The sequence below is a fragment of the Leuciscus leuciscus genome, assembly GCF_965113295.1.
Source record: "Leuciscus leuciscus genome assembly, chromosome: 1".
Classification (NCBI taxonomy): Eukaryota; Metazoa; Chordata; class Actinopteri; order Cypriniformes; family Leuciscidae; genus Leuciscus; species Leuciscus leuciscus.
Genome location: NC_138725.1, coordinates 46,715,404 through 46,739,525, shown reverse-complemented (window position 1 = coordinate 46,739,525; position 24,122 = coordinate 46,715,404). Strand labels below are relative to the sequence as shown.

The 24,122-nt window shown below is 37.5% G+C and overlaps 2 protein-coding genes across 4 annotated transcripts in view; both read right to left on the bottom strand.

Moving 5' to 3' along the window:
• The window catches only part of myo15aa (myosin XVAa), a 51,326-nt gene extending 34,813 nt beyond the window's left edge, over positions 1–16,513 (bottom strand). For both annotated transcript variants that reach the window (XM_082167000.1, XM_082167001.1), the window contains exons 1-8: positions 15,457–16,513; positions 2,549–2,631; positions 2,394–2,457; positions 2,044–2,153; positions 1,791–1,865; positions 1,130–1,220; positions 334–437; positions 60–123 (exon numbers count right to left, since the gene is read on the bottom strand). In XM_082167000.1, coding sequence (XP_082023126.1) covers positions 60–123; positions 334–437; positions 1,130–1,220; positions 1,791–1,865; positions 2,044–2,153; positions 2,394–2,457; positions 2,549–2,631; positions 15,457–15,480 — 615 coding nt within the window. In that variant the 5' untranslated portion in view covers positions 15,481–16,513. The remainder of the gene's footprint in view (positions 1–59; positions 124–333; positions 438–1,129; positions 1,221–1,790; positions 1,866–2,043; positions 2,154–2,393; positions 2,458–2,548; positions 2,632–15,456) is intronic.
• A 146-nt stretch (positions 16,514–16,659) lies between these two features.
• drg2 (developmentally regulated GTP binding protein 2) lies at positions 16,660–23,807 on the bottom strand. Of its 2 annotated transcripts, none has more exons than XM_082167022.1 (13): positions 23,707–23,807; positions 22,981–23,080; positions 22,716–22,876; positions 22,557–22,646; positions 22,337–22,397; positions 22,167–22,257; positions 19,560–19,632; positions 18,960–19,050; positions 18,782–18,879; positions 18,520–18,685; positions 17,828–17,886; positions 17,039–17,092; positions 16,660–16,947 (listed from the first exon to the last, which is right to left on the bottom strand). In XM_082167022.1, the coding sequence occupies exons 2-13, from the start codon at positions 23,042–23,044 to the stop codon at positions 16,861–16,863; spliced, it is 1,095 nt and encodes a 364-aa protein (XP_082023148.1). In that variant the 5' UTR covers positions 23,045–23,080; positions 23,707–23,807; the 3' UTR covers positions 16,660–16,860. The 2 variants fall into 2 exon arrangements, with proteins under 2 accessions (XP_082023148.1, XP_082023147.1); XM_082167021.1 differs by lacking the exon at positions 23,707–23,807 and adding an exon at positions 23,316–23,605.
• Between the last annotated feature and the right edge of the window lie 315 nt (positions 23,808–24,122).

The following is a 24,122-nucleotide window of genomic DNA, read 5'->3' as shown; positions in this document are numbered from 1 at the left end:
ATAAAGAATTGGTTTAATAAATGATTATTTTAAATATCTATGAGCATTATGAAGAATACCTGAAACACAATCCTGGACTTTTCAAGTAGATACTGTGAGGTTATGGCACCGCTGATTACCCCTCTGTTTGGAGCAGGAAAATCAGACAAGCATTAATATGTAATTTGCAACTTAACCCATGTACTCTAACATACAGTCATTTTAACCAGCACCATGTGAATCTTGATCCTGTTAGCCTCTTTCAGTTGTAAAGGTACCCCACAAGTGTTTCCTCTTGCTAGGTGTCAATAACATCAATAACATTGTAAAGAGATTTGGTATTGATGAACTTACTCTTCCATAAATATTTCCATGTATTTCCCAAATCGGCTGGAGTTATCATTCCGTACGGTTTTGGCATTTCCAAAAGACTCTAAAAGAGGCGTTGCTTCGAGAATCTGTAGATTAAGCCATACATTAATATGTGAGAAGGATGTAGCAATAACTGCAAAAACAAACAAACATATTATTAATAGTTTTGTCTTGTTTTCATATTAAACTATATAAAATACTTAAATCAAGATAAATTTACTTGAGAAGCAACACTGCATGAGACTTTTGTTCATAGATTGTATCTTAAATGTATTTTGTCTTACTGCACAGGGAGTTTTTTTTCACACTTGTTTCTGAACCTGTTTATAACGTCATAATAATCTGCCAGTGTAATAAGAGAAAATGCAATTTTTTAAAGATTGAAGCCAATCAGCCTGACAGCCAGTCTTAATATTTACGATCTTCCATATAGCAATCCAAAATAGCTTCTTTTTTTTTTTTGCTTTTTTTTTTGCTTTACTGTTTCTAGAAAGCATGTGATATTCTTTTAGTTGAAGATACTTTTCATAGATTATTCACCACTTCTGTTAAATTGTTTAATACTCCATAAGTAATAAAAAAAAAACTTTTGCACACTTGCATATCACAAAGTGCAACTCGCCATGCAACATATAAAGGTTTCAAACAACAGAAGGCACACGCAAAAGTACAATACCTCAATCTGTATGATAGCATATAAAAGTAAAATAGAAGATAAGATAAGTTATAAAATGTGCATGAACTGAGTTTTCAAAGATTTTATTAGCTTAACTCATACCTGCTGTGTGACGTTCTGTTTGTGATGTATTGCGGCTAAGTACCGGAGAACTAGCTTTGTGGTCTCTGTTTTACCAGAGCCACTCTCCCCACTGAAAGACAATAAGCACATTTAGACCACATGATGACTCTAACCCCCTAAAGTACCAGTTTAACTACTTAATTGGCATAGAATGCGGCTTGGCATGGGAGGAACCGATTTTCTTGTCTTTTGCCATGCACTTAAGTAATGAGCGAGGTGGCTGATCATCAGACAGAAGTGAAATTGAATGCTTGATTGGGACTGTCGTTCCAGCTACTCTGAACAGGCATGGGTGCATTTCACAGAGACATGATCTGCTGGTGCAATCATGGCCTAGACATCAGTAGTCTTTCCTTACAGGTATCTCCGTCAGAGCTAGGTTTAAAGTGTTCCAGGCGATCAGCTGTGTCAAGTAGAACTGACACTGATGGCTCCATCAGTGTAAAAGACTACTTAAGGTGACAGGACATAGATTATCTTAGCTATTTGAATGCTGTCTGTTCTTTTAATTAATCTTTCCAAAAACACATTATGAGTTAGGTTAGTTGAACAATGTTCAAATATAAATATTTTTTAAAAATATTGAAAATATTACATTCTGTGAGATAATCTTACATGTTTACCTAAAATGTAATCCTACCTGATTATAATGCACTGGTTTTCTTTGGCATCCATCATTTTTGTGTATGAGGCATTTGCAATAGCAAATAGATGTCTGCAAACACAATTGATAAGTTCAAAACATTTAAGAAAAAAGTAAAATACTGTATAAGGAATTAGCCTAGCATTGATTAAAAAAAACGCGATCATCTTAAGTACCGGTTAAATACTACTGAAGTTTAAAGTAAAGGGTTAAAAGTATTATGAATTAATTAATGAATGAAAGAACATACGGAGAATTCTCTCCAAGTGCATGCCCTTTGTGTTGTAGAACCATGTCTGTTCCGTAGATGTTGAACATCTTGTAGGGATTAACAGCCACCAGAATACTTCCAATGTAAGTCTTGGAACAAAACAAACAAAAGAAACATAGTTTTTCAAACACATCATTGTTTAATTTCCTTTTTAAATTCACCCAAAACTCTTTGTACTAAAATATTTACAGAATAAAAGTGTTTTAATGTTTGTTTTATATATACATTACAAAATACATTATTCTTAGATCTAAAGAAACACATGTATAGCTTTTAGTCATAAAGAAACAAATTAATTCCTTGTGTAGTAGACTTTGCATTTGACTTACATATATCAAATTGCGGTCAAATCTTTTCTTTAAATTCAGCAACACAGTTCCTTCATGCAGGTCCCTGAAAAGAGTTTTATTTTTTATGAAAGCATTTAAAAGTGAACACAAAATTTCATTATATATAGCATTTATCTTATTCAATAATCTCATACTCAAGCTGTGTCATGTCCTCAAACCCATCCTCCTCTGCACGTTCACGATACAGCATTGTGGGCAGACTTCGAATTGAGTACATCTAAAAATCATTTCAGTAAAAGAAAAATATTGTGTAAACAATGTGTAGGCCTAAACCAAACATGATATAAAGCCAGTATTTCACACTATAATATAGACCTTAGTCAGGGTAGAGACGCAATATTGAATTTTACATGAAAATGAGGCTGTGAGGGATATACTTGCAAGTCTTATAGTCTTTGCAATGACATAAACTATTTTATTGAGTTCTTGTCTACTGAAAGATTTTTGGAAAGATGTTTCATCAGCAACTGGCATGTTGTTAAACAATAGTACAATTCATTGAACACACTGTACTTCTATCCCTCATGGCATTGTTTTCATTCCTGTCAAAAATTAAATATGCTACTACGGCTAAGGTCTATTGAAATAATACCTGTACGCTGTTGTGATATAGCTGGCATGGCAGGTGTATTTTGGTGCATTGTATATTTTAAGTATACACAAATTTAAATACAGTATCAAATCATCCATCCAACCCTAGTCTATATTGTCTAATATCCAGTCAATACCAAAGTCATAATATTTTCCTTTGATATTTGACATTGCCCAACATCATTTTTGACCCATAGTTTTAAATCAAAATTTCAGCATTTTTAATGTAATTGTTTTAACCTGAATCTTCAGTCATACAATTGCATTATTTTAGATATTGATATCTAACAGATATTGAACTATTATTTTTGTTTTTGTTTCCACTGTAGAAAAATTATAGATAGCAATTAAAAGCTGAGCAATGTTTTCTTATAAAGAGTAACTATATGCAAGTTATGTTACCTTGTCATACCAGTTCCCTTGAGGTTCACCTTCTCTATTTGGTAGCCATGCAGGTTCTGTGCTATCTGTCTCTTGGCCAGGAAACACAGGGACGACAAAATTCTCCAGTTCTTCATCCCTATACATGGACCATTTTGTGAGGTTCTGAACAGTATGATGAGGGAGGACTCTTTCTGAAGACCAGACATCATCTGGCTCATGAAGATCTATTATTTGATTTTGAGCCCAGTGTTCACCAGACTGACCCTGAATCTGAGGGGTCACTACTGCGTACCTTGGGTCCTCTGGAGAGCGTCCCAGTGTCGACGGCAACTTGTAGGAGGCTTTGCGTAAGTTAACATTCGTCAAGGCATTTCCCAGAAAGGGTGAAGTGGAAGATTCACTTTGAGCTGGTTTACCTCTTGTCATGATTGATCCATCAGGCAATCTGTAAGATGCTTTACGAAGGTTTTGGTTCTGGAGGGCACCGGACAGCATTGAAGAGGGAGCTTGCTCTTGTTTAGGATTTCTAAACAGGCCGGAGGTATTAGGTAAGCGATAGTTGGTCTTACCAACATTTTGTAATGCACTTGACAAATGAGATGAAATTGATGGCTCTGGTTCCTGTTCAGAGCTCTTAGTCAAAAGTGTTCCATCAGGAAGTCTGTAAGAAGCCTTACGAAGGTTTGAGTTCAGAAGTGCACTTGAAAGATGTGGTGAGGGTGGCTGCTTTGCTGGTTGGTTTCGGGAAAAAAGAGTACTATCAGGTAGTTTATAGGAAGATTTACGTAGGTTAATATTCTGTAGAGCACTTCCCAAGTATGGTGAGGATTTTGTTGTGTCCACGGTTTGATCAGTGCTATTGGATACAAGTGTTCCATCAGGAAGCCTGTAACTTGCTTTTCGAATGTTTGGATTCTGAAGAGCATTGGATAGCAGTGAAGAAGATTGAGCTGGTTGTGCTGGCTCATTTCTCATTATCGTACCATCAGGGAGCCTATAAGTTGCTTTCCGGAGACCGGGATTTTGCAAAGCATTTGACAGAACAGATGTAGTAGCCTCCTCTTTTTGGCCTCCTAAATTTCTAGATATTATTGATCCATCAGGTAACCGAAAGGAAGCACCTTGAAGGTTTCGATTCTTTAATGCATTTGACAAAGGTGAGGAAAAATCCTGTGCTTGCAGGAAAGGAGTAGGATTCCTCTGTAAAGGAGAGGTAGAAGATGCATTTCTAGATATTATTGATCCATCAGGTAGCCGAAAGGAAGCACCTTGAAGGTTTCGATTCTTTAATGCATTTGACAAAGGTGAGGAATAATCCTGTGCTTGAAGGAAAGGAGTAGGGTTCCTCTGTAAAGGAGAGGTATAGGATGCATTTTTTAAGTTAGGATTCTTAAGTGCATTTGATAATACCGATGTTTGCTGTTCAGGCTGTGACATCACCGGAGCATATAAAGATGTATTTCGCTGAAGAGGTGAGATATATGAGGCACTGCGTAATTGAGGATTTTGTAGTGCATTAGTTAGTGCTGAAGAAGATTGCAAAATGTTCTGTGGTACCTGCTGAGCTGCTGTGGGAGAATATGGAGATGTGCTTCTTTGCAGTGGGGAAGTGAGGGAGGCATTACGTAGGTAAGGGTTTTGCATTGCATTAGAGAGCATTGGAGAATAATTCTGATTGATTACCTGAACCTCTTGAGGTGCCACTATAGAATGAGGAGATGCAGACCTTTGCAGAGGTGAGCGGTAAGTGGCATTACGAAGAAGTGGATTTTGTAATGCATTTGATAAGCCTGGAGAAGAGCTCTGAGATAAACTTTGGTTAATCTGTGACATTGGGGATTTAAACCTTGGAAGAGGTGAACTGAATGAAGCAGCAGCAAGATGCGGGTTCTGTAAAGCATTTGTTAGTAGAGGAGATGGCCCTTGTTCAACTGTCTGGGCAAATTCAGTTATTACCTGAGGCTGAGGTGTGCTACTCAATGGAAATTGTGATCTGAGTGAGGCGCGATTGATTAATTCATTATGCAGAGCATTTCTCTGTGAGAGGATCGGCGATGGAGAGCGTACAGACATTGGTGAACCAGCTCTCACTGAAAGCTGAGGTGACGGACAAGGGGTTGGAACATGTCTTACAGAGAATTGTGGTGAAGGTACCCCTGGCCGTTTTATTGGAACATGTTGGTGAAAAGGTGGTTGAGCATTCATTACAAGAGGATGGTTCTGGCCTCTTATTGATTGTCTGAGAGGAACAGGACTTATTGGTACTCTCACAACAGGACGCCCTCTCCCAACAGGTCTATGAAACCCTCTCTGTGGATTTGGTGTTCCAGATGGAAAGAATCTCTTTGAGTCTTGAAAACCTGCTGGTCTGGAACCTTGTCTTGCCAACATGATGGGTGAGGATCTAGCACTCTGATTCAAAGCTCCTGAACTCATGGGTACATTATGGACTGAAGATCTGAACGGAGCAACGTTTTGCATTTGAGGAGTGCCATGATGACTTTTTCTTTGGAAAATTGGATTAACAGGAGATGGCTTAACTGTTCCCATTGGCACTTTGTTGCCACCAAATCCTCTGAATCTACGTGTAGAGGAACGAGTTGGTAGATGTTGTCTGTCATGTTGAATTCTGCCAGAAAATGCTGATGGTGATGGGGAAAGAGGTCTCTGAGATCTAGAGGCAAAAGGGGATATTGGTCTCGGAGACACCGGCCTTTGGGTGGGAGATGTGGCTCTGTGAAGTGGGTATGGAGAGCTCTCTTCTAGTGACTGTTGGCCTATTGTTGGAGACCGTGGAGGACTCCTCCTCCGTAAAGATGGTTGTGGTGAAAAAGAACTTTTCCTGATAGATCTTGATGACATGAAAGAGTCCTGATTGCTTCTACCAATTGGCCTGAAACGAGATTTTATTGGAGGGGCAGGACTAGCCTGGGAACTTTGCCTCAGTGTTGGTCTAGGCGAAGAAGGAGGACTTCTCCTTCTCATTGAGCCTCTTGGAGACATTGGAGGACTCTCTCTTCCATTAACAAGAGGGGATGGTGCTCTAGAACCAAATGGTTTTCTCTGGGGTGTTGGAGATTTTCCCCTTAAAGAAGCTAAAGGTGATGGTGCTCGTCTGGACAGTTGTGGAGAAGAAGGGGGGCTAAATTTTCTCCTTTGAATGGGAGATAACTGCCTTTGTGCATTATTATTGTATGATGTTGGGCTAAATATTCTTGACTGCCTTGGTGAGAACCTTGGATACATTTCCTCATACATATCAGATCTTTGGCGAGGTAGAGGGCTGCTTCGACCTGGTGAAAAATTACTTTGTCTTAAGGAGAGCTGTGGTGAGGGGAGATTGTTAAATTGTCTCATTGTTGGTTGGACATTTTCATGTGGAAAATCATGTCTCTGAAACATAGGATCTGGATAGACTAAATGGGAAGATACTGGTTCAACCATAGTGGGATCAAATCTCCTTGCAGACAAAACCGGAGATGATGGTGTTGAGAGTGGTATGAGTCCAACAGGCCCAAAATAATGTCTACTTGGGACAGGTGACACTGGCATTGGAGACGAAAAGTGTCTTGCCTGAAGAACAGGTGAGGATGGCATTTGGGGTGTTCTGGTTAAAATGGGACTACCAGGTGGTATAAAAGATGCTGGTGTTTGCTGAATGAAAATAGGCGTGGGAGAAAATGACCTTTGTACAGCTTCTGATTGCTGTGGAGTATATAAAGGAAGGCTCATGGGTGATGCATATTGGTTCTCATATTGGTCTGGAATCATCATTTCCCCATCATTCCTGGTGAATTGCATCGGACTTGAAATTTCAAGTTTTTCTTTTCCAAACAACTTTACTTGTGGTCTTGGGAATCTGAATGAATCTTCAGTCAATATTCCTTCTGTTGGTATTTGTACATATTCATTACCATACATTCCTGAGGGTTCTGTTGGTTCCATGGCATCCTCCACTGTGTACATAAATGGCTGGTTAGCAACCATCTGAGAGTCAAGGTAAACTGCTGTGGTTTCTCCATTGTATATGTACTGATTTGGATTGTATGCATATGGATAACCTGGATACGTCATGTTGGCATCTGAAACACCATCATAGTGAATGTAATAATTTTGCTGATCACCATAATAGTCAAACTGTTCTGGATAGTATCCATATTCATAGTATTCCACATCATTACCAGGGTAGCCAAATTCATCTTCCACAGCATAACCCAATTCATCATAGTATTCCGTACCATCAACAGGGTATCCAAATTCATCAATTCTCTGGTGCCTGTAATCATAGTCGACTCTATCATCATAATAACCATATGGTTGTCTTACATCATACTGATACTGATCGTAATAGTCTTCATCAAAATAGCCATACTCATCCTCATACATAGGATCATAATAATCATTCTCCTCATCATAAAAGCCATACTCATCTTCAGGATAATCATAATACTCCTGGTCATCTTCAAAGTAGTCATACTGATGTGGTCCTCTGAAGCGCCCCTCACCATAGCTGTCATGATTTCTGCTCCTATAACGTCCCCGGGGGTTATTTCTGCTATAACTACTTTGAACATAGTCATCTTCCTCATAGCTGAACTCACCCTCGTCATATTCATATCCTCCATTCTGATAGCCTTGATATTGTCCCACACTTGACCTGTCATAACGAACAGAGCGACCCAGTCTTCCAGATGTTTTGGATGAGATGAATTTATTAGTTAACCAGTTTGCTGCTCCTGCTATCTTCCCCAGAGCCCATCCTTTACTTTTGAATTGTGCAGCTCCAGTTTTCTTTTTACCAAAGAAGCCTTTGAATTTGCCTCCCAGTCCAGAGGTGGCTGCTGCATTTTTATTTGCTTTTCCACCAATATTGAGTAATAAATATGTTCTTCCACCCTCCTCTTTTTTATTTTTGTCTTCTTCTGTAGCTTTTGACTTTCCAAAGCCTGAAAACAACTTTGATGTACTTTGTAATGCCTTTGGGGTCATACCTTTTTTCTTCTTGCTGCCAGATAGCCCCATGAAAAGCCTAGATGTGCTTTTTAGCCCTCTTTTTGATTGTTTTGGGGCTGGCTTTGAGAAAAATGGGGACTTTCCTGTCAGACCTGTAAGAACTTTAGAAGCACCTTTTAAATTAGCTTTTGCATCCTCTTTCTTTTCAACATTCTGCTGACCCTGAAGAGCAAAGCCTGTCATAGCCGAAGACGCCCCTTTCAGGTTTATGTCCTTCATTTTACCTAGCTGAAGTTGTGGCTTTTTTGGATCAACACCTTCCTCCACTGCTTGGCCACGCTTTGGCTTAGCTACAGCTTTCACGGCCATAGCTTTGGATGCTCCCTTTAGTGCAGCTTTCCCTTTCCCTTTCCCTCTTTTACCACCATCATCCTCACTTTGCACATCCTCTTCGTCTAATGCCTCACTGTCCTCAACCTCACTCCTTTCCACATCGGAAGCCTCCTCAGATTCACTAGGAGCTGGTTTGCCTTTTCCTTTTCCTTTCTTTGGATCCTCTTTCCCTTTCCCTTTAGGAGGATCTTTGCCTCCCTTTCCCCCTTTCTTGTCATCTTTTGCTGCCTTTGTATCTTCTTTTGCTTCCCCCTTTCCTTTGTCACCTTTCTTAGGTGCAGCTTTGTCTGCTTTCTTTGGTGGCATTTTATCCTTCTCCAAAAGTCATGCTAATATACGTCACTGTATCAAAAATGGGTGGTCAGTGACAGAAAACTCAAACAGTTACACAAATGGTCCATGTGGATTCCAGGTTCAACAAAAAAGTTATGAATTATATCTAATAATTCTCTTGAATGTAAGCCCAAGTCAAAATCATTTTAACTCAACGCAAAAGCCAAAATGCTGATAGCTCTTTTTGTTCAGGACTCTACCTTACAGGTGTATTCCTCACATTTCAGAAATGTCCGACAGTGTCTTGTCCTTGGCTGTAGGGCTAATTTTGGCAAGAGATTTCCCACAGACAAAAGGCTCTTTATCTCAGGCATCCATGAATGTCAGCATCCCTTTTGTCATGTTCTACAAGCTTTTTCATGCCTTGGGAAAGTACTCCAGTTACACTTTTTGTCCTCTTGAGTTTTGCAGGTAGTGTCCTTCAATAGCTCCAGATGCAAGTGTCTGAAAGTATGCGAGGGCTCCCCGTAATAGCTGCGAAGGGCACCTTAAATGTATCAACTACACTGACTTAGAGTAACATTATCTGTTTGGCTCATTCCTGTATAAATAATGCACGTTGGCTGAGCTGTTACTAAACTGTGTCTGAGGACATTTCCAAAAAGTATGGTAATGATACTGACCGAAGAGGAATATCTCCTCCATCACATCTGAGGTGGGTTAAATGTTTGATATTATATGAGTACCAAACAAATAAAACAACTGTAATTTGATACATGCCAAACTCTTTTATTTTTATTTTATGTTTTTAATTGAGTGACTTGCAGCAGTGACATTTTGATTTAAAGCAATGTTATCAACCACCCAACAGGACTATTGGAGATGGAAATCATTTGAATTCATTGAATATAATGAATATAACTACATTTTTGGATTTGTTGATTTTGCTTTGTTTAGGCCAATAAAACAAAACAAAAAAGTATATTATATGTACCAATAATAAATATAGCTTGTAAATGTTTAGATTGACATGAATTGTATATGCTTTATTATAGGATGACTTCGGAGAGTTGTGAAAACAATTAATTAGCACTTCTTTATCTTTTGACTATATTTTTATGAGCAGGAGAGAATCCGAACAGGTATCAACATTCATTATTATGATGCTACTAACTCTCTGATACATATGTTTATGTCAGCTCTGAAAATGTTTTGTGGTTATCACAGACAAGAATCACATATGTACATAATAAGCTGCGTGATTATCTCTCTGTTGACCACTTAATATTCCAAGAGTTCATGACACTGGTAGAGATAAATTCTTAATAGCCGGTCTGTATTCAGTTCACTAAGAAATAATTAAATATTAATCGGAAAAGTTCTAAATATAGAGTGACCCCATTCATTGTTTGCTTCAGATATTCGCCATCACATGCATATATTGCATATTTATGTGATAATACATTTAGGTGATATTTAAACTGAACATTATTTTTATGATTTCATTTTTTTGTAATTTTCTTTGCTTGAAGAGGAGATGGTTATCTAATAAAAAAAAAATTTTAAATCCTCTGCGGTGCATCAGCTGTTCAGCTGTTATGTTTTGAAACAAGTCCAAGAGGAGGTGGGCTGCTTTCTTTCGAGGATGTCCAATCCGTTTTCAATACACAACACGTATGACTTTACCTTTAGCTATCAATTTAATTAATAGAGAATCAATGTCTTGTTTCATTATAATACTAAATGACGCTCTTAAAGTCAGTTCAAATTATTTTTCGGCAGGATATATACAGCACTACTTTCATCAGGAATTAAATACATATTAGAGTATATATAGGTAAGTAAAGAGAAGACTTAAACCTGTGTAGACCCACTTAGTCTCCCTGACGAGACGTAATGCATACCCCAAACCCTAAATGAACCTGTTTAAATCCAAGCCTAGCGATTCACCAGGCCAAGCGCTGGGTAAGGTTACAATTAAGAGGCTTGGAGGAGGACTAGATAAAATTTCAGTGGTGTTAGAAATGGTTAGAAGCGAGTTATCTAAGTGAATAAATCTTTACATTGTCTTACACCATACATAATAAATGTCAAACATCATCTTCGCCACAATGAAATGTCAAATGTCAGTCTCTTAACTGTGCAGTCATCCAATACTGTCTACAACCCTTTAAAGGGATAGTTCACCCAAAAAAGAAAATTCTGTCATAATTTACTCACCCTCAAGTTGCTCCAAATCTGTATGAATTTCTGTCTTCTGCTGAGCACAAAAGAAGAATTTCAGTAATCAAATAGTTGATGGGCACCATTGACTTCCATTTTTTTTTTTTCACACTATGGAAAGTCAGTTCAGTCCATCAACTGTTTGCTTATATTCTTCAAAATATCTTCTTTTGTGTTTAGCAGAAGAAAGAAACTCATACAAGTTTGGAAAAAACTGAGTAATTGATGACAGAATCTTCTTTTTTGGGTGAACTATCCCTTTAAATTGCTACTTTTCACATTAATGTTCAATTTATTGTTGTTTGTCTTGAGATAAGAACTCCAAAGTCACTGAAGAAACTACATTTTAAAAACAGTAAAAGCAATGACAAAAAAAAAAAAAACATGAATCGACTTGTTACTTTGTCAATGACTTATCTAATTTAATGCAATTAGGCTACACCACACATGCAATTTTTGTCACACACAAGCGCAGTGTTTGATTAGTGTAATGAACCTCCTTATGCTTGCAGATGCCAGCCATTCATTAATAAATAATGAAGGAAAATCTTTAACAAGGCACCTGGGATCTATAGAATGGTCGTCAAATGTCCAAGATATGCCCACATAGTGATAAATCGCCAGATATATTAAAAGGAATATTGAAAGGAATATATAATGATATATACAGCATAAATACAAAAATAAAAATATAACCATCTTTATTATTTTTTAATATCCTAGTGAAGAAATATAAATAAATAAAAAACTAGCATTGTACAGGAAGCATACTGTCAAATAAAAACATAATAAATCATGATATTGTCATGATTGTGCCAGTAGTTGTAACACTTACCTTGAAAATTGTTTTAAAAAAAGCATTACATCTAATCCCTTTTCCAAAAGAGTCACTCAATGGCTATATTCTGTTCTGGAATATAAGATCCGATCTCAGAACAATTAGTGTGCTCCACTGAACTATGCTGGGCCAACACATTGTATGTTCATATAAGGGCTGATCTATTATGTTGTTCCTCTGCCAAACTGCTCTCTTTCAGATGTAAAAGCTGCACACACACGCAAACAGACCTTTTTCCAAAATTCAGAGATAGAACAAAAGCCATGGTAATGTGAATTGCTTGTTTTCTTATTTGGACAAAATGCATTTTAGCAGACAAAGCAAAGCATCATATCATATACCTCAGAGAAGCTATAGCAGGTAAACAATTTCTATTATTCTAGAAACTACAGGCCTGGCTCTGTATGCAAACAAACTGCCTCACCCCTATTACAAGCTAATTGTTACGAGCAGTGGCTGCAGACATGTTTCAAAGAGCTCTTGCCTCTAGATTTTAGAGGTGAGAGTGCATCACATCTACAAGGAATTTTCATTAAAATTATTCCTCATTGTGGCCAAAACAACACTTGTTTACTTACTTAGAAGTCCCTGTAACATTTGTGATACCAATAATTGTTCAGTACAATAGACAGTCAGCTGCCCTAAGGGGGGGGGGGGGAACTCACGGGTACAACAACTTGTAGCAGGACACCCGTTTTAACATCAGTCAGAAATTTGTATCTTGTCTCCCCCTAAAGGACACATATTATTACTTTAAAATCAGCTTGAAATCAAAATTGGCAATGATTGTTTTTAATGGACCATTGCAGTGTTTATTATAAATGATTTATACTTGCACATCATTATTTTAAAACATTCATGTGCCCTCATAGTCTATAATCAAATTAACTTTCCTTCTTGCAGCGACATCTGTGTTTACTGGCGTGAGGGCGGGACAACCTGTCACTCACATGACATCACCGCAATAACAAACCACAACCACCCAATCAATGTCTGATGAACAAAATCAAGTACTGCCCTACATTTTTTTTTTTTTTTTTTTTTTTTTTTTTTTTTTTTTTAGCCTTTAGAAGCCATTTCACACATTTTCTACTGGTAAATCACCAGGGGGCAGCAAAGGCTCTTTAAAGAAGAGAATTTGAGATACACGTCATGTGTGAAATTACACTACGTTTGTAACACCACAGGGGAACCTCATGAAATGAAATGTCTACCTCAGTTATTCCCTACATATGCAAACATCAATGTTGTTCATTTTAAATGAAATATTGTTATACTCATTAACTTCCCTCATACTATGTCTTATAATAATACATTTTATTGTGTGTCAAAAACACTTCTACTTTGCCCATGCTAATCATTTCCAATGGGTCGTCTCAGCACCTTCCATGCTTTAAATACTGTAGTAGTCACATGACCTATTTGGTCCTCTTAAAGATTATGTTAATGCTCTATAAAATATGAAAGTAAAACAATCAAAACCATAATTTATATTGAGTCTTATTGCCCAACTGAGCAATTATTAACACCGGTTAAAACTGCGATCAAGAATAAAGCAAATTCTTTCACTAACTTTTTGAAAACTTCAATAAAGGTCATGCAGTTTATTTCACTGGGCTTGTCTGTGAGCAATATCAGCACTGCTGTGATTCGACTGTAGGCAGGCCGCATGAGTGCCGTAGGTAATCACAGCCTGCTCATATAGACAAAGTTAATAAAAAAAAAAAATTTACTTATCAAAGATGCTGCAACAAATCCCCCTTGAGAAGAGATGTTTAGAAATAAGGTTAATAGAGCAATTTCTGGGGCACTTGGTGTCTCCGTGTGAGGGTGACAGCGGGAAAGAGAGTTTTGGAGGAACATTCAAATGTCTTTTTTCTTTTCTTAAAAACAGCACACCATGGCTACATTAAGGCCTGCCCTTTTAATTCCTATAGTGCAATATATATATTTTTTTTTTTTCTCTGAATAACAAGGAAATTAGTAGAAATTAATTGTTGCCATATGGCAACGCTGTGCCATAAAGGGTTAACCACTATCTACATAAGAGCCAGCGGCAAATTCTCGAAGGACTGGCCGAGATGAAGCTGTTCTCTGCGGGTACATGAGCGCTAAACGGCCGCTGATGGCCTGAAACTCAATCTCCGAAAAGGTCTAAACAAATTGTCAATTATGCGCTATGTTTATGAGTCACATATTTGAGGTTTAAATGCCTGCATTCTTGCCTAAAAAACTATTAGAACTACATTTCATGACACAACAACAGTAGTAGGCCTATTTGTAAAAGATTGCTTGACCATCAGTCGCCGTAAGTGGAGTGATACAAAGTGGAGTGAAACGTTCCAGTGCTGATACTGTGGGAAAATCGTACAGCTGGAAAATGCTCTCAGCCAATCAGATTCGAGAACCAGAACGACCTGTTGTAAATGTAAATACATTTGCTTATAAAAAAAAAAAAAAATTAAATGGTCTTAAAGGGATACTCCACTTTTTTGGGGAAATAGGCTCATTTTACAACTCCCCCAGAGTTAAACAGTTGAGTTTTACCATTTTCGAATCCATTCAGCCAAACTCCGGGTCTGGCGGTACCACTTTTAGCATAGCTTAGCATAGATCATTGAATCGGACAGGACCATTAGCATCTCTCTCAAAAAAAATGACCAAAGAGTTTCGATATTTTTCCTATTTAAAACTTGACTCTTCTGTAGTTACATCATGTACTAAGACTAACGGAAAATGAAAAGTTGCGATTTTCTAGGCTGATATGGCTGCAAAGTTTCTTGATTATTAAGCAGGAATGAGAGTATAGTTCCTAGCCATATCAGCCTAGAAAATTGCAACTTTTCATTTTCCGTCGGTCATTTTTTGAGAGAGATGCTAATGGTCCTGTCCGAATCAATGATCTATGCTAAGCTATGCTAAAAGTGGTACCGCCAGACCCGGAGTTCGGCTGAATGGATTCGAAAACGGTAAAACTCAACTGTTTAACTCTGGGGGAGTTGTAAAATGAGCCTATTTCCAAAAAAAGTGGAGTATCCCTTTAAGGAGCCCCCTTCTTCAGTAACTTACAAATAGCTAATTAAAAGTGTAGCTACATTTCAGTTCACAATGTCAGACTGCAGTATTCAAACATTCCAGTATGTTCAGAACCTCACGATCAGCACAGCAGTAAATGATGCAGAATATCAGAATGAAGTAAAAGATGAAGTGCACAGTCCCGGCTAAGAGCACACGAGCACACACACACACACACACATACACACACACACACACACACACACACACACACACACACACACACACACACACACACAGCACCATATGGCCCCAGCATCAAGTGTCATGTTTACAAGCGTAGCTCATTGGCACTGCACTCATCCTTCTTACCATTATCTTTCCATCCGAACTCATTCAAAGTAACTCCAGCGTAGAAACGTAAATTCTCAAGTTATTCCAAAACAGTTTCTTGCCATCCTGCTCATCATTTTAGCGTTTTGAAATGTGGGCTAATTACACAAAGCCCCATCAAGCCTGAAGTGGAACAGCCTTCCAATGGCTTGATAGTTCCCCAGTCCACACTTGTCTGTTGTGTTGTACTGCCCGAGTGCCTCAGCATGCATATTTAATGTCAACTATTATGCTAGTTTTCTGTAATGAATAGAGTAGGCAGCTCTAGGTTTTCAGATAAATACAGAAAGCTAACAGTTAACATCTTGTGACATAAAGAGTGCTTCTGAGTCACCACCCATGTTTAAGTTGTGAGTTGAACTTGCTGGTGTGCTGCAATCATATCAAGTCTTCACCATATAACCATACTTTATTACAATGCATAAATGTAAGTTTCATACTGAATACGCTACATTTAAAACTCTCTTAGCAAGTTTAAAAAACATTTGTAAATGTTCCTTGGATGTGTGCAGTAAAACATCACAATCTCATCACCTGATCCATTACAGATGCAATTAACCCTTCTCAATGATTTAAATGGTTAACTAATACATCATAAAATGTGAAAAATAACCAACAGACCTGGTGATAAATTGTTGTGTCGAAGTTCAACACAATCTGCTGCTCCTTAGAAGAACATGATCTTCTCTAGCTATCTTAAACTGGTATGGATGAACTGAACTGGATGTTCTTGTCTAAGTGCTTTAAATAATGAACTATGATCTTTTAAGTCTGTCATGTTGGTTTTATGGGATTATAAAATACAGCTAACACAGGATTGGTGGAATCTATCTGGAAATCTTTGGTCATTGCTTTGCGTTGAAACGCTTTTCTTTTGTCACTTTTCCCTGGTAGTCTTATATATTTTCAATGTCTTTTATATATCTATTATACATTTATTTTCTGTCTAGTTGTGCTTCATCTGACTGTCTGCAAGAAGGAGTTCACATGATCAATGTCACAAATTAGGTTAGTGACCTAGAGTAGTGCAGAATATGCAATATATCTGAAATATCACATTTCTTCTTTTTTTCCTCCTTTTTTTTTTTGAATGCCAGATTTTTCACAGTCTCAGACTTTTATTCCTTACTGTACATGTCCAATTCAGTTTAAATAAAAAAAACACATTATGAAAGGCACAAATAAGAACAAAAATCGGAATATGATTTATTTGAATGGGTTTTGTCAGGATGTTTTTCATAAACAAAATAATCACTTTTCAATGGCTGACCACAGGTTCTTCCATCACGTTCTGTGAAACACTGCAGTTGTTAACAGACAAATGTTCTGTTGTGCATGTATCAAATGTTCTGTTGATACTGTAGAGGATCTGAAGACTAGATTTTATTTCTTCACGATCTGAATGACATCCTCGTGTTCCATGATGTGTGTCAGTCCTACTCTCTGAGGACTGTACTTTGTGCTTGTTCCCTATGATCCAAAAAGACAGTAGTTGTTGAAGAAAAGCACATACGGAACAAAAGCAAGACTATGTTTCACTACAGGTGAATGAGAATCTTACCCAGACAAGTGCGTACTTGAACTGGCTAGCTAATGTCCTGTGAATTCTGTGACACTGGAAGAAGAGGCGCAATCATGAGTTCATAAAAGTGATTGACACATACAGAAGTGGCCAAAAGTGATGTCCGGCCTCGGAAAATTGACATCTTCACACTTTATTCAAATATTGTTAAAAATGTGTTTAAGATTTTGTAAGCTTATTGAGTAGTTGTGCTTGAAGTCAAAGTATAAGGCAATGAAACATACCAAATTGTTGGATATAACTTTTGCAAGGCTGTCATATTAAGAAATAAATATTAAACACTATGTTGTAGTCAAAGTATGCTTTTTCCTGTGAGCTTTTTGTCTTTATGCATTTATTATTTATTTATTTTTGCATAATAAAATAAAACCAGTAGCTGTAGTTTCCTTATTTTGACAGATAAATACCTTAACCAAGTGTAATGTTTTGTTCTTCCATCATATATAAAAAAAAAATCCTCACATTTTGATGGTTTAATCAAACTTTTAGGATCATTAAAAACAAATATCCTCTCCGGATATCACTTTTGGCCACTATAGTATACAGTTACAGTATATGATGAAGATTTAGTTAGACAGCATATAAAATATAAATACACATATTCAGGTATATTTTTACACAGTGCACAACACTTCATCTTCTATGATGCAGTTTTCTAAAATGAATAACTATGAAAATGTTTTGGTTTAAGGTGCACTGAGTGTGTTTTTCCACAGGTTGACCACAGCGTAATGCATAAATAAAGTGGCAGGTAATACAGAGACATACCACATGTTCAACTGATGCTCCTCGTCTCATGATTATAGGGTCACCGAAATCTGGTCGTGCTACACAACAATAAAAAAAAAGGAGGGTAAGAATTGGAGAACAAAAACACAATAATTACAGAAATTTAAATATCTATACTGTACTGACTTTTATTTTTAACAGGAAATGAACACCAATACACCTCTTCAAAATGAATGCTTTGTAAAAAAATAAAAAATACTGTACAGCAAAGAAACATAGCACTTGTTCAGTTCTTATGGCAATCTCTGGAAGGGAACTTCCCAAATTTATGTTAAGATTTAAATTTAGGAGGAATGCTTTAATACCAAATGTGAGCCTTAATCCGTATCACCTTTTCAAGTGGATGGAAAGCCGCTTCCCCACCAAAATAAACCAAGATCTGATGCCAAACAGGCTTGGTTTACACTAAAAACTCAAATAAATCATTAATTGATTACAATAATCTAACTCTAATCTCAATTAAAATGCTAAAAAGGAACATTAACTTAATGTATCAATACAAAACAAGCAGCTTTGTCATGATTACAGCAGAAATACTGTAAATAGAGGGAGGCCTTCAAATATGTTGGAATACCAGGGGCGTTTGAGTCAAAAAGGTTGAGCAGCACTGCTCTACTGTGAAAGCCCGCTTACATTTTAAATGACTAAAATATGAGGACAAAAAGGCACACCTCCTCTCTTCTTGGTGTATATGCAGATCAGAGCCAGGTATTCCCATAACTGCTCAAGGAGGTAATCTAGATTCAGTTTCATGCCACAGCTGATCACTACACTGTTAGGTCTATGGGCCAGACGATCCACTTCCTCTATAGAAATCTGGTCCACTTTGTTGTACACCTGTAACAAGATTAATCATATTCAAATTTGCCAACATACTGTTAAATCTGAGAAGCTTTGCATTAGGCTGATACTTGAATTGAAATATATACTCACATATAAGCAAGGCATGTACACTCTGTTGCCCACAATGACATCAATAAATTCATCTGGAGTGCTGTCCTCTCTGAACAAAACCTCAGCATTGAAGATTTCTGCAGTCAAGTTAAGGTAGACGTGTCGCTCTTCATTAGAGGAAAATTAAATAAAGTGACTAAACTGGGCAAAAGGATACTGTACTCATGAAGAATGAGCTGAACAAGCTTCTCAGAGCAGTGTGTGAGGGGAACCGTTGAATTGTACGATAAGCCACCACCTTTTTTAGGCTGAAAAACAGATATTTTATATGTGAACAGATAAAAAAAAAAGAATGTTTCAGTATATCTGTATATAATCCTATTAGTCTCTTAACAGTAAAGAGTCTCAGTATTTCAGAAACTTTATTTATTTATTTTTTCAAAAGGACTATTTCAATTTCAGTGTCACATCATGATTCTTCAGAAATCATTCTGAAATAAAATAGAAAATTCAGAAATAGAAAAATTTTGTAACATTATGTCTTAACTGTCACTTTTGATTAATACGTCCTTGCTGAAAAAATTCTAACTTTCTTAAAAAAAAACTGGCTGGCCACTAATTTTTGAAAAGTTTGGACAATCTGTGACAACTTTTGTCAGTTGCATATTATCGTCAACTAAAATTTTATTTTCAACAACAACAAAAAACATGGTATTTTGGAGAGAGTAAAGTGGACTAAAATGAATGAATGAGACGCTACAAAATATTGACTAAATTTAAAGGACATGTTAGTCAACAGACAAACTGAAACACTGACCTTAAAATAGATATTTGGTTTGGGCCGGTTGAGTCTAATGCCAACAGTTTCAAGTTCTTTTTCCAGAAGTTCCCTGAAGAACAAAACAACAATCATCAAACAGAATTATAGTGCAAATATTGCAAACATTCTCCAAAGACTACGGCCTGGTTTCACAGACAGGGCTTAGATTAAGCCAGGATTAAGCCTTAGTTCAATTAGGACATTTAAGTAACTTTTATAAATGTGCCTTAGAAAAAAAAACATTACTGGTGTGCATCTTGAAACAAAACAATGGCACAGACTTATTTTAAGATATGTCAGTGCAAGTTGCTTTCAGTTAAAGGTCCCATTGCATGAAATTTTCACTTTATGCGTTTTTTAACCTTAATATGAGTTCCCCTAGCCTGCCTATGGTCCCCCAGTGGCTAGACATTTTGATAGGTGTAAACCAAGCCCTGGGTATCTTTGAGAAAATGAAAGCTCAGACGGGCGAATCTAGAAATCTTTCCCTTATGTCGTCATAAGGGGAAAGGTCACCTCCCCTTTCTCTTCTTTGCCCGCAAAAAGAATTTGGCACGCCCATGAGAAAATGAGCTGCGCGAGCGCGATATTGGTTTTTCCTCGAGAGACATCATGGCTTGCAAACGAGCGAAGCATGGCAGTTGCTCAGTGTTTGGATGTACAAATGAACACAAAAGTATTTTTTTAGTTCCTTCATCCGAGCCTCTGAAGAACCAGTGGGTTATGTGAATTTCTGATGTGTAATTGTTCAAGTTCAGACAGATAATCTTTCTTTCAAAATCGTTCAATACAGTTTATGCTTCAGTAAATCAAGCCAGTGACTAAACGATCAAATTCACGTCGTTTCTCTTGGTAGGATGAAAATAATCTGTGTAAAATTGTGTAAAAACTGTGATTAATATATATACAGAAAGCGATCAAAGAACAACCCCTTTCCAATCAGGCTAGGAAATATGCCTTTTATTTCTAAATTATAACAACTTTTGATCTAAAAAACATACTACCATTATAAGGGCACCCCAGAAAACATTCTAAAATAATAAAATAATCCATGCAATGGGACCTTTAAAACTGCTCGAACATGCATTTTAGTCTGGGACTAGGCTTAAAGGCCCACTGAAGCATCTTGAAGCGCGCAGCTTTGTATGATACGTTGACGTAATTTCCACTGAAACAGGAAGCTAAAGCGGGACATATTGAATGGCCCCTCCCGCTTTTCAAATAGCCAATAGCGTTTAGTTTACCTAACAGACTGCAAGTTGTACTTGACAGCACAATGGAAATGAACCCGAGCGCTGATACATTGGATTCAATAGTAATGTTAGAGGTGTGAATAAATTCTAGCCATTTCATTTTGAAAATGGAATAAAACTCGAGCATTTGAGCAACCGAACACACATCTCCAACCAATATTGCTCCGTGACGTGACAGCGGGAGTGATGTCCGGTTTGTGAACAAATCGTTCTTTTGAACCGGTTCTTTTTTTGTGAACCGGTCGAACCAGTTCACCAAATCGAACTGAATCGTTCAAAACAGAGTCAGTGCTGATCCAGTTTCTAAACTTACTCGCTTTCAGACGTGCCTGACAGTCACTCCGACTTGAAATAAACAATATCCCGGCGTATATGTTACTCCAGTAGCTCCGACAGTTAACTGATGGAACTGATGAGCACGAGCAGCTGACACTGAGCATGCGTTTACCGCCGAACGTACAGTCAAGTACAGCCATGGTCGCTTTGGCCAAGTGATATAGTGAGCCTAAGTCCCTCCCCTCCGCTTCCGGCTCATGGGACCTTATTTCGGAAAAAATATGCATGGTAGTCAAAGGCGAGAGACAACTTATCTTTTTATTCCGTCTGAACTGTGCCCTGAATTACACATATGATGTTTGTCAATTTAAAAGATAATTATGAAAGTCGCAGTTTGTCATAAAACAGAAGAGTAACATTTAGTTTTATGTGAAAATCGCTCAATGAACTACATCTCTCGTCTCGCACTATGTACGTATGTGTGCAGTCTGGTACAAACCCTCAGGCATGACGGCGTAACGTTACGATTATAACTTAAGTCTTATAACGTAAGACTATAGAAAAAATGACAGATGTTAGCTTCAGTAAAGTTAGCTTCATTCATTGCGAGAAAAGGTATGGCGTCACATATGCGCCTTTTGGGTTTGTAGTCTTTGTAATTATGTATTTTCACAGTCTCATAGCTCAACAGTTTTACATCAAACTGCGACTTTCTTGACTTTAAAATTGACAAACATCATATGTGTAATTCAGGGCACAATTCAAACGAGATCAAAATATTTGTTGTCTCTCACCATTGACTACCATTCAATATTTTTCCGAAATAAGGTCCCATGGTGTTCCACCGGAAGGGGAGGGACTTAGGCTCTCTATTTATAGCACAGGGGGCGGGAGTCGCAGGACACTTTAGATTCTAGAGAGCATTTGATTGGACAGAAGATGTGATGAGAAGCTGAAGTCCGCAGTGACGTCATAAAAAAACGTGATCCATTTTAGCGCAAGTGAGAGATTGTACGTTTTGAATGCTTATATCCCCTAAATGCGAATTTTGTCATTGCTTTGGCTTTCAACTCACCTCTGAACCTCTCCTTTAGTTGCATCCAACATCATGATGACCACATCTGCAGTTCTGGCCACAGCAATGACCTGTCTACCCCTGCCCTTACCTTTCAAACAAATAGTCATGAATTTAAACGCATGTTAAAATATGTTACACATAAAGATGTATGTTACAAAAGAAAATACCTTGTGCAGCCCCCTCAATGATACCAGGCAAATCCAGCAGCTGTATGTTGGCACCTTTGTACTAGAATTGAATTTTTAACAAATTAAATTAAACCAATATCATGTCAGATATACATGTTTATGATATTATATACAAAACTAGATATTATATAATACTATTGTAATTACTATAATAACAATAGCTAGAGAGGAAAGAGAAATATTTTAACATAAATTATACCTCAATGACACCTGGAATGCAGGTCAAGGTGGTGAACTCATAAGAAGCCGCTTCACTTGCTGTTGATGTCATTAAACTGAGAAAAGTAGACTACAAAATACCATCAATTAGAGCATGTCTTGTCCATCAGAAATATGGCACAGTTGGTGTCATTGTTACCTTGCCGACTGAGGGGAATCCAATCAGAGCCACTCTAGCATCGCCAGATTTCATGACATCGAAGCCCTCACCTTTGGCTCCAGCTGATTTTGAGGGCTCCAGAAGCTGGGCTCTGTACTTGGCTAACTTGGCTTTCAATAAACCCAGATGGTATTCAGTTGCTGCAAAACAAGTTGGGAACTAATTAGGATTTAATCGATCAAGTAAACAGATACAAAGCAACAAAAGGCCCATTGGACATTCAAACCAGGGTCTCTTGACTTACCTTTATTCTTCTGGGTTCGAGAGATTTCTCTCTCTATCTCCGCTATCTTTTCCAGAATCCCCATTGTCAATGAAGTGTGATATGTTTCCTAATGTGAAACCTGTGAACATTACAGTAGCATGAAATAAAGCATGTCCATCTGCTCTCTAGCTACGTTGTCAGAAGTAAGCTAAGCTAGTAGGCACTTATATCAAACTTATCAAACACTGTTGCAGATTGATATGTGATGTCATACAAATATCATATCAAATAGCTACTTATACAAAGTCAACACTTCAGAAAGTATTAGACACTGTCACGCGTGTATTTAAAGAAGTAAATGCTGTGATAATTACAGTTTTAGGCAGCCCGAACTCTGCGGCATGGACTGCTGGTGACGTCACCACTCGCTGGTGGACACAGTGCTACACAGAAATTGCTCCGGTGTGAAACTAATTCTATAATGTTTAAATCCTGAATTTGTTTTTGTTTTTTTTATATAGCGCTTACATTTATCGTGATATGTCAGTTATATTTTACCCGTTGTTGCCATATTGTTGATAATTTACACACGACCGACATATGTTTGACAACAAACGCTCCTATCAATCATGCATAACAGTGGTTGGAATTCAATTCTGACTCATTTTCGCGAATCGGTTCATTCGAACAGTCGTTTCACAAAACCGATTTAGTGATTATTTCACGCAGGCAAGTAATTACTTCGGATTTTGGTCCCTTACATACCGTTGTGGAATAATGTTCTAATAAAGCCAGTTGAAGGCACATATCGTCGTTCAATTCAGTTTGCTCATTGAGAAGAACCGACTGAACGATTCGCTCACATGGGAAGTACACAAGGTTGCCAAATCCCCGGTTTCCCCGCGCAATTCTTTTAAACTGTTGCCACGGATTTATTTTCTCCAGGGTTAAAGGTTTGACAAATGATTATATTTAAATATTTTACTCTACCCAATATAAAACTGTGCTACACTGATAGGGAGAAAAATGTATGACAAGGACCAAGATGGAGAATGTAGCATAGAACAAGATCTTAAAACTGTAAATAGTGTGTTATCAAATAGTTAACAAATAAAGGATAACTACCTCCACCGAAGTATTTTGTTCACCAACTGTCAATCTTAAGGTAATCATTTTATTTA

What these genes read in the sequence shown, in the direction of transcription:
- drg2 (XM_082167022.1), bottom strand. Translation starts at nt 23,044, where the DNA reads ATGGGGATTCTGGAAAAGATAGCGGAGATAGAGAGAGAAATCTCTCGA. An exon ending in GCATTCCAGGTGTCATTGAG is followed by an intron (nt 22,398 to 22,556) that starts GTATAATTTATG and finishes ATTCAATTCTAG; the next exon opens with TACAAAGGTGCCAACATACA. An exon ending in ACTAAAGGAGAGGTTCAGAG is followed by an intron (nt 19,633 to 22,166) that starts GTGAGTTGAAAG and finishes TTTGTTCTTCAG; the next exon opens with GGAACTTCTGGAAAAAGAAC.